The sequence below is a fragment of the Nelumbo nucifera genome, chromosome 3 (assembly GCF_055504915.1).
Source record: "Nelumbo nucifera cultivar China Antique chromosome 3, China Antique-T2T, whole genome shotgun sequence".
In the NCBI taxonomy this organism is placed as follows: Eukaryota; Viridiplantae; Streptophyta; class Magnoliopsida; order Proteales; family Nelumbonaceae; genus Nelumbo; species Nelumbo nucifera.
In genome coordinates this window covers 62,381,927-62,393,354 of record NC_142651.1, presented here as the reverse complement: position 1 = coordinate 62,393,354, position 11,428 = coordinate 62,381,927, and the positions used below count along the sequence as shown (strand labels likewise).

Here is an 11,428-nt window from a genome sequence, read left to right as displayed (position 1 = left end):
AATGGGTAAACCGAAATTGACCCGACCTGGTTAGGTTGGGAAATTGTTGAACCAAAATCCACCAGAAATACTAAAATTTTGACCAACTCGAGTCGAGTTGGGTCGTGTTGGTTGGTTTCACCGATTTGATGAACAACCTAGCTGAAATTAACTATATTGTTATTTTTGTATTATAAAAAATTATTAAAGTAGTATATAAAATATAACTAATTATTAATTATTTAAATGTTAAATTATAAAACAATTGCCTACTCTTACGTGATTTTATTGTCTAGCCTTCGCTTAACAAAGCATATGCATCACACAGGTCCCTGCTAGGTGCAACTTGAGTGGGTTGGGTTGGGTTGATGGTCAATCCAATCTTAAGTCTCAAACCTGAGTGGCTATTGGGGGCCAACAACCTTTTCTGTTGAGAGAGTTTCTGGGTTGGGCACGTTACCATAAGAGTGGGCAAATTAATAATTGCCTTTTTGAGTAAAAACAAAAGCATTGGCGTGAATTTCCATGAACGTGCCCAACCCAGAAACTCTCTCAATAGGAAAGGTTGTTGGCCCCCAACAACCAAAGTTAACTCGAGTTTACCAACCTAAGCCCAACTCAACCTTAACTAAGCATCGGCTTAGGGGTGGAAATTTCTATCCTACTTGGTGATACCCAACTATCTACCCCTACCTAGCTCGACGGGGCGGGATTTTTTGTTTGAACGATAGGTTTTGGGCAAGGATTGAAATATTGATATGATACGTCTGATACAGGGATACGCTATGACCGGAGATGTATCTTTCCAGTCATGCATATCAGGTCAATACGGGTGTGTATCAGTTCGTATTACACTATATCGGCTGATAGACCCGATACATATCGATACAGACTGATATAGAACGATGCACTACCATCGAGACGCGGATGTGCATGCGCATACTCTTTTATTAAAAAAGAAAGTTGGAAGGATTCAAACCCGCATCAAGAGCTAAAGGAGCGGTTAACATCTACACCTGTAAGCCACTAGGCCACTCCATCTTTTGTGTTCATGAATAAATGAATATAGCTTTTATTTCTTTATTACTTAAATGCAGTTCAAATAAATAATACATATTACAGTTAACTCCAACTAAAAAATTAAAAAAGTAATATTTAAAATCAGTATATTATAAAATAATAGAAATAAATAATATATCAAATCCACATTTATATCAAAATATTATTTGAATCTCACAAAATTTATAAAAATATAATATTAACAAGAGAATAATTATTTTAGTACTTAAAATTTATAAATTTTCACATGATGTGTATATATATATATATTTATACATATATGTATGTATGTATGTATGTATATACTAGTTTACATTACATAAAATCATATTTATTATTAATAAAATAAATAAATTGTTTACAAAATATTGAATATAATCTTAAATTGAATCTATCAAATCTACTAATCTACATTTATACCAAAAAAATATTTTTAATTAGAAAATTATAGAAATAAAAATATAATAATCGAATAATCATTTTAAAAGTTAAAAAGTATGAATTTGCATATGATATGTATCTTAGAAATTTTAATAGATTTGATATATTTTAAGTTGAGATTATACATTTTATAAATTATTAATGGATATCTTAATTTACATAGACAATTAGTAAAAATAGTAAAATAAAAAATAATTGATATAATAATTAAAATATAATAGGAAAATATGTTTTGTAGTTTGGATTTTTGATTGATACATTATCAATAAAATTGTATGATATCTATGCATCATATTATATTAATTGTAATACATTTTTTTCATATACACCATTAAAATATACATTTTCTATATATTTATATATTATTTATGATTATTTGACCTTAAATTTAATATTATTAGTGTATTATGAATTTTATGTGTTACCCTAGTGTATCCATATTTTTCGTCCGTATCCATACCCGTATCCAAGTTGTCCAATATGATACTTGATACCAATACTTTAATACTTGGTTTTGGGATTCTACAACCTGCACATTACGGGTGGGGTATAGTATTAGGATAAACTTGACCCCCCTCAACCTACATATTGTTGGAAAGCATATAAACTTCATGTACTAGGTGTTGAATTTAATAATATTTTGAATTAGATGTAAAGGATAATTGATAGTTTATTTGTTATTTTACATCTTAATCAAATAATTGGAAACTTTGTTGTTTATTTATGTCATTTTACTTATTTATTGCTTTTATATAACAAGAGATAATAGGAAATTAGATGCAGGTTTTAAACCTAACTCACCCCTACCCTTGAATATAGGGAGGGTTTTGCATTTTCATGTGCGGGGATGGTTTGAATTCTCAAAATCCAACCTGCTTGGCAGTTAGAGTCTAGAATTTACAAAACCCTCATTGAACCTATTCTATTGCCATCCCTGCTCGAGCTAGGCTTGAGCTTGGGCATAATGATCTTTGTAGCTCAATTTCCAAATAGAATATACTGATAATATATATTGTAAAATGTTAGACAAACTTAAATTATATTAGATGAATACTCGAGGCCTCAACGTAAGCTCAATCTAAGTTTAGGTTTTTATTTTTTATTTTTAACTCAAAAAGCTCAAAAACTCAAATCCAACTTGTACAAAAATTTTAATTAAATCAAGTCGGACTTGAATTGAATACATCCAGCTTGCACCCCTGACTAGATTGTTTGAAATTGTTTTAATAAAGCCCTTACATCGCACAGATACTTGCTAGTAATTGTTTAAAGTTTTATTAATGTTATCATTCAACTCTATGCGTTAATATTTAACTATTTCTTTGTTGATACCAGGATTCCAGGAAAATGATTAACATTTATTAAAGTGATTATGTTGATTCCACTCGCTTTATTATTTAATTGTGCATACAGCAACATCCTTTATACCGACATTAGTACCATACAATATGAATTTAGTGAGGCTAAATATTATAATCTGCATTAATTTGTTAAACCTAAGAGCAAGATTCTTTTAAAAAAGGCAGGCCAAAGGCAAAAGCAAAAGCTTATTTCGTCAGGAATGAAATGTTCCAACTTCCAGTCGCCCCTCGCCCTCTTTCTCATTCACACACTTCTCTTCTTCACTCACATTTCCTCGACTCCTTTACGCCTACTGTATGTTTTGTTATTTGATTTTCAGTGTTGATCTAACACCCATTTCTTTCTCATCAACCCTTTTGGGCTATTACCAAGAACCCATCTCCAAATCAATCTCTTTGCTCCAAGACCCCATGGGATTTGGAGAAAGCCCATGAAAAGGAGAAACAGAGAAATGGGTCTTATGCAGAAAAGGTTCTGTCTTTCATTTCTAGCGGAATCTCCAGATCTGTGGACTTAAATCCCATTCATAGAAGCAGAAAACGAGTTTGAGTAGTGGGTGTTTATTATTCTTTCTCATTGTATCTAATTTTAGAAAAAAAATGGCGATTTATCTCTATTTCTAGTAGGAGATTGGAGGATTTTTAGCGGATTTGGCGGGAGTTCGTTTGAGCAGAGATATGATTCAGCTATTATTTTTGGTTCTTTTTGCCGAAGGCATTGTAGCGTTTCTTCTAATGGTGAAGATCGGGCCTTTGAGGGACCTAGTGATGAAGGGTATGGACCAACTGAAGACGGGAAAAGGCTCAGCCACATTAAAAACCATTGCTGGCACTATGTCAGTAATCCTCGCATCAAGCATTATCAGCCTCCTTAACATCCAGAACAAGGGAACGAAGCTCGGTACGGTGACACCGATGGATCAAGTCCTCTGGAGATCGCACTTGTTAGAGGCTTCGCTCATGGGTATGGTCTCGCCCCAGCCTGTATTTTTGCTCTTTTCTTTTCTCTCAGTTGGTTTCTCAGGTTTCATTCATGGTAACATTTTAGATGTAAAATATTGCTTTTTCTTCTCTGGGAATTTAGTAGAAACCATGTTGGTTTTTAATACAAGGAATTTAGTAGAAACCATGTTGGTCTCGCCCCAGTTGCACATTGGGAACATCTCCCCATGAATTTAAGATAAATATACAGGAGCTATTGCAGATGGGCTGTTGGATTCTGTGTTCCCAGAGTTTTTGCTTTCAGGATATGAAAATTTGGTCCCCTTAAGCATCTATAACTGCTAAATAAATAGTATTTAAGGCACAATGGCATAGATTTTGTGTTGGCTTCCTTCTTAAGGGTACACAATAAAGGGTCCCTCCATTGATTCAACAATTTCATCACCATATCATAATATTCATACCAAGTAATTGTTTTGTGTTGGCTTGAAAAGGACTTGGGTTGTAAGTAATAACAAATGATTATTTATCAAAAAAAAAAATAACAAATGATTTGGCCCATAATTTAACCATGGATATGACACTGAGCAGAAAGTATGTTTTTGAAAATACAGTGCAATAAGAAGCTATCAATTTTGAACAAATACAGGTCTGTTGAGACTATGTTATAGACTTGAGCAAAAAAACTCTAATGTTATTTTTATAATATTTAACAGAACTATTAATAACATACCTTGTTGATGGTATTTCACTATTGTCTTCCATTGCCAGCGATTCTTTTGGTGTGCACATGGTATTTGAATATCAAGAACATCTAATTTGGACTTAAAATAATTCAGGAACTAACATAGTTTTATGTTGTTCTCAGTAATATATTGAATCACCATCCCCTTATATAATGGTGTGTCATAAAAAAAATGTCAAGTTTGTACAATTTTCTTTTGATTGGAAAGTTAGAATTAGTATTTAGTAGGTTTGTGGGTGATAATGTGTTTCACATCTTGGCACCTGGGTATCAACATCCCCAAGATTCTCTAAGTTGTCAAGGCGTAGAGGAAAGAACTTTTCTAGAACTAGCTAAATTTTTGAAATTGATCAAGCAATTGAGCAAGTATTCTCTCTTTCTCTCTCTCTCTCTCTCTCTCTCTCTCTCCTCTCTCTCTCCCTCCATAGCTAAAGTCTGTCTAACCTCATAAGGAAGATTTACAAAAAGGTCATTCTTTCCACTTGCTCTGCGCCATTCTTTTCTAGAGCATCAGCACATCCATTTACTAACCTAAAACAGTGCTGTAACATTATCTCCTAGTTTCTGTTCAGCAGAGCCAGCAGTTCTTGGAATAAATGGATGAACTTCTAGTTGTGGCATGTTCAGTTTTGTAGAGCAATTTTGGTTGATAGTGAGCCTGATTGGATGATGACCAGGCCTTCAAGGATTACAAATAGTTCCAGCTACAGCAATAGTGGTGATTCCCACATGGATAGAGTACCCTCCTTGCCTATGTCCCAGCATTTCTTAGAATAGTTCTTTAAGTTTCTGTTAACCCTCTATAAGCTTATCCCAGCATTTTGTTTAGGGAGAGTGACTGATCAGTCCAGGTCAGAATTTTTTAGCCCCACCATACAGGGGGGGGGGATGAATCCTGACCATGAATTGATGCCAAATTCACAGCAGGATGCGGTTTATAGGGGGGGGGCTACTTGTAGACTATGGGGGGCTGTCATTCAGAATTCTGCATTGGGTTGCAGTGTACACCCTTTTGTTTATCTATGTACTGTAGTATCTATTTAACATCCCACCAAAAATTCTGGTAAATTTCACATAAATACTAGGAGATGGGTTATGTCAACAAGATGACATTTATCTGAGGGAAAAATACATATTTTATCATTAATCATAAAAGCAATTAAAGTATTTTTCAGACACATGGGACAATTTATCCATTGAAGCTGAAGCCTTCAAGATAATATCCAAGTCCTCAGGAAAAAGTGACTGCTTTTTCAAATGACCAACACACATAAACAAAATGTTAAGAGATGATGACTACTTTTGCAGTTTCTCCTCTACTGCAGAATTTTGTTCATCGTCTGGGCTTATTGATGAATTAGCACTTCGTAGTGCTTCATATGTTAAGAGATGCTGATTGCTTTTGCAGTTTAAACTCTACTGCAGACTTTCGTTCTTCTTCTGGGCTATAGATGATGAATTAGCTCTTTGTATCGGCTTCATTTCCTGCTATAAGTATGTGATGCATTATATTTCACAGAATATTGGATGAGATCATTTGGCCTGATGAGCCTCATATCCAAAACCATGGGGTGACAAACCTGCAGGATATTGGCATGTTGCTGGAAGACCTTAATACTCATTATTAATCCAATTGTTGTTGGAACCATTGATGACTAGTCGATATAATTTTTTTTTAAATTTTTGTTAAATCATATTTATCCCAAGTTCCAAAATTTAATTTTGCAGGTTGCTCCTTATTTCTTGGATTTGTAATTGATCGCATACACCACTATCTTCAAAAACTAATTGCGTTGAGGACTGCAGCCAGATCTTCCAAAAAGGAGGTTGAGAAGCTCCAGATAGAGCACATACAGCTCAAAGAGAAGGAAGAAAAAGCTTCCTATGAAATAAAGTTACTTCAAGAGGAAATTTCTAGTCTAAAAGAAAATCTGAAGAATCTAAAACTACAATCTGATGAGAAAGATAAACAAATAAAATCTGCGGAATCTCATGTCACTGCACTTGAGAAGCAAACTGAGGACCTACTTCTTGAATATGACCGCTTATTGGATGACAGCCAGCATCTTCAGGCCCAGGTTGTAGGATATAGGGGTTGAGACAGTGGTGGGATTTCGTCCATTTAAGCCAAGGGTTTAAGTTTGAATGCTGATACTCTCGATCCAATCTCTCCTTGATTGCATTGTAAGTTTGGAGCTTGTACAGATCAGCAACATTTATGGGGGGGTGTTTGGAGGTGAAGGTGGGTGATTCCTTTTGCAAGTTTTTGAAAATTTATGAAAACAAGCACCAAGAGCATGGCATAGCCAAATTGATGCTTACTTTGTTGAAAAGGTTCATGAAAAGCAAAAGTGATCATATTTTGATGTGAAGAAACAAGGTATATATGGATGATGTTCTCATTGTTTCTCTTTATATTGATGACTTGGTTTTTCTTGGAAACAATATTAAAATGATTGAACATTTCAAAAATGAAATGATGAAAAAATATGAAATGAGCGATATGAGACTGTTACATCACTTTCTTGGTATTGAAATTTATTAAGGTGATGATGGTGTATTCATTTGTCAAAGCATGTACGGTGAAAAAGTTCTAAAAAAATTCAGAATGTTTGGATGTAAACCTATAGCTACTCCACTGGTTGTCAATGAGAAATTAATGAGGGAAGATGATGGTAAAAGGTGAATGAAACCTTGTATAGAAGCTTGGCTGGAAACTTATTTTATCTCACTGCTACAAGGCCAAACACCATGTTTGCTGCAAGTTTACTATCCAGATTTATGAACAGCCCCAGTCACATTCATTTTGGAGTTGCAAAAAGAGTGCTAAGGTATGTGCATGGCACCATGGATTATGGAATTAAATATGACAAAGGAAATGAAGCAAGATAGATTGGTTTTTGTAATAGTGATTGGGGAGGATGTGCTGATGACATGAAAAGCACCTCCGGTTATTGTTTTTCCTTTGAAAGTTGTGTGTTTTCTTGATGCTCAAATAAGCAAAAATCAGTGGCTCAATCTTCAGCAGAAGCAGAGTATGTTTTTGCCTCAATGGCAACATCTCAAACAATTTGGCTTAGAAGAATTATGGAATATATTAATAAAAAGCAAGAGAATGCTTTGGTGATCCATTATGACAACAAATCTGCCATTGCTGTGTCAAAGAACCCATGCTATCATAGTAGAACCAAGCATATTGCTCTCAAATATCACTTCATTCAAGATGCCATTGAAGATGGAGAAATTGAACTAGTGTATTGTAGGACCCAAGAGCAATTAGCTGATATTTTCACCAAGCCATTAGCAAGAGAAAAGTTTAAAGAATTTAGAGAAGCATTAGGGAGATTGGCTTCAGTCAATGCAAGGCCCGTTCGAACAGCCTTTACAGCCTTGCATTAAGAACATTTTCGTACTTCTGTGCTTTATTTCATGGGGAGATATTCCCAATGCAAGGCTATAATGACTGTTGGAACGGGTTCTGCATTGACTGAATCCAGTTTCAGCACTAGGAGTCCAACAACAACACATTAAGGGGGAGAATGTTATAGTTAATGTGCTAGAAAGTTAAATATTTTATTTTTTATTTGTCTTTTTCTACGGCATGTAAAATGTAACTTTAGTTAGGTCTCATTCTACTTTTTGTAAACTTGGGTTAGTTGTAAAAGTGTACAAAAGAAGCTTATATTTGGCTTGCTTAGAAAGCTATCTTCTAGTATTACTCTTTGCAAGAAACCAGAATACGTATGAAGAAGATTTTCAGAAAGCTATCTTCTATTCTCCACTTTGCATGCACCCACAGTTAGCTAAAACTACAGCCAACACCTAATAAAGCTCAGTTCAGTTTCATCTTCACTCTTCAAGTCAAGACCTTTGTTCATCTTTCTCCCTCTCTCTCTCTCTCCATCAACCATAAGGTTCATAACCAACCTCCTCTATGTTTTCTTCTAAAATAGAAGTCACTACCATTGCCGACTAGTTTGAAACTCCCAACGGCTAATTCTAGTAAGCCCTCTAAAACATAGATTTATTTTGTTTTCATTACTGTATTTCCAAGGTTTATACTTATTTTGTCCTGATTTTAATTTCCCCATTTTTTTTTTCTTTTGGAGCAGCAAGTAAACTTAGAGAACAAAAGTTGTAGTCTTACAGAAAGAGGTTTCATCCGTGAACTACACATAGAAAGATAGGTATGACCCTGTTCTTCTATCTATTCATAGTTTCACTTCCACTTGGGGATTCAAGTCTCTGATGGGGAACCCATCCCCATTGGGTGTTGGGGATGGAGGACCATTTCTTTCTCGACGGGGATCGGGGATGGGATGGGGGATGTTTTAGAAATTGGGGTCGGAAATGGGAATGTAGTCCCTTCCCCGAACCCACCCCATTGCCATTCATAAGTTGCACCCTACTTCAAACCACTCAATCTAAAACTACTGAAACTAAAATCCATAGAAGCAATCCTTATAACGATGAGAACTCAACTATAAATAGTCATCACCTCCCCTCTTCACAAACCATCTCAGTGTAAGTACATAGAGTTAAACATTACAAAACCCATAATAAAGGTCATGTCCACTACCGAAACATTGGTGTGATCGTGTGCCCGAGAATCAGAATCGCAAATCTACATATCTTAAGAAACTCAGAGCAAATATACACCAAAGTCTATGATGTGCACAAAAATACTAAAGTTTGTAATATGCAAAGAAATACCAAAGTTTGTGATGTCGCTTACGACACCACACTGCCCTTCCAATAGGTATCAAATTTCTCCAAATGAACACTCAAGTATACCACATAGCAAGTGATAAATTATAGAAAATTGCAATGCAGCACTAAGACACATTCGCTGCCCTAAACACATTGCTGTCTAGTCCAAAATCATAAGATCCGCTAAGGTAACAATGCAACACCGCAATACTCTCACATCACAGCACCGTGACACTCGCATCACAGCACTTGTGGATGCCGCTACAGGAGGGATCATGTCATACAACAATGAAAAAGTTTCTAGAAGGGGCTATAGTTGCAAACACACTCACATGAGGACTCTAAAGACGGGATTTCCTAATCTCAAGGGATTCTCATGGACACGTGATGAAACCCCGAGTCTCTAACTTGTTAAGCACCTAACGAATTTTAACTACCTCCCCACAATGGGAAAGTTTCCTTGGTCTCTCCCTTGCTCTCCTCTCAAACCCTAGCCTTTTATCTATATAAGTAGGAAAGGATCATATCTTTCCAGAGAGGAGAGAACCCTCTTAGACTCCCATGTAAGACACCACTCTACAACCCTAACCCTAGGTTTTTTTGCTACATCTTTTCTCCCTTTCCTTTCTCTTCATCGCCATTTTCTTTGGACCTTCGGAGACTTGACTAACCATCGATCGGAGTCTATAGCACCTACACCCAAGAAAGTCCAAATGATCCCAGAATCAAGTTGATTCCAAATTCAAGTCATTAGAGACCTTTTTTCCTAGATTCATGTCCTTCTACCTATTCCATGGATCCCTTTTTCATTCAAGGCATTCAATTTTCTTCCATCTCATCCCATCTTTCTTTTACCCATCCAATCCAAGGCATTCCAAACCTTCTAAATATTCCATTGATTTAATTTTATTCTCAATTCATCTTAGTCTAACTCCCTTAAAACCTCCATGTCCTTCTCTCATTGTTTGTTGTTGTCTCACAACTTCAATTAAAACCTCAAATATTGGCACCTATTTGAAGTTGTTAAACTCTACACGTGGAATATTACAATTTTAATCAATTCAAATCTATTAAAAGTATTCCTCCTATAGCTATAAACAAATGCTCATCATGGGTACAGAGGGAAATTGAACTCCCTATCTCTTTTTTTTTTTCCTTATTTTTAACCTTCGTACATTTATAGACATTCATTGATGAGGCTAAGAAGCCATTTCTATGCATTTATAGAAGAAGCAACTCCATCGGCAAGTCTGGTTTAGGCCTATGTTCCATAGCTTGGGAAGTTCTATATATCCAAGTTAAATGCCTTCTCTATCAAGTGTGTGCATTCAGAAGATTTGGTTAAATATTGCATATATCCACTTATCTATATCACAACCATTGTTTTCGTTTTTCAAAGATCTTTTGCTAGAACAAGCTCAAACACGCTATGCATATTCAGCCACAACTTGTTGGGGAGGGGCGGAGCCAGGGGGTGGTAGAGGGGAGCCATCCCCCCCCCTATGCCTTCAAAATCCCCATAGTAGCCACTTAAATCTCACATATATTTTGCCCCTCCTACCCATGTTTCTTATCTTTTGTCCCCCATCCATGTTTATTATACTTTGGCCCCCACCAATAAAAAAATCCTAGCTCCGCCCCTGTTGTTAGGTGTGGGTTCAATCCATATGAGTGGCCTACTCCACTAATACTTGCCTACAAAAGAGGCATATTAAGTAAGCAAAAAAGGTTTTGGCTTGACTAAGTCATTCCAGACATTCCAGCCATTCCATATTTATATGATAAATATATAATATTATACATGTGTTTGAATGTTTTTTTTTCAAAACTGTATGTATTTTTTATTTTTATATTTTACATTTTATTAATTTTTGTTATTTATTTATGATATTAAAGTTTAATACATTTAACCCAAAAGTTGCACTATTTATTATTAATTTTTATATTTCATTTTTGGTCAGTTTTAAATTATGTATTTTATTTTCATTATCAATAAACTAATTATTTTTATTACATTTATTTTTTAATTTGATTACATAAATGTGTCTAATTTTTCTACATTATTTTTGCAATTTTATGTTTTATTTCTATTTTAAAAAATTTATTACCTACTATGACTTTGTACATTGATCAATTTGATTCGGATGGTTGAATTGCTTAACCACCACTTGGATAACAATGGTTTTGTTTT

General features: G+C 35.0%; 1 protein-coding gene across 1 annotated transcript; it reads left to right on the top strand.

The window, feature by feature from the left end:
* Positions 1-2,982: 2,982 nt before the first annotated feature.
* On the top strand, positions 2,983-8,230 carry LOC104609425 (uncharacterized). Its single transcript, XM_010275739.3, has 2 exons — positions 2,983-3,804; positions 6,256-8,230. The coding sequence occupies exons 1-2, from the start codon at positions 3,519-3,521 to the stop codon at positions 6,624-6,626; spliced, it is 657 nt and encodes a 218-aa protein (XP_010274041.1). The 5' UTR covers positions 2,983-3,518; the 3' UTR covers positions 6,627-8,230.
* Positions 8,231-11,428: the final 3,198 nt, after the last annotated feature.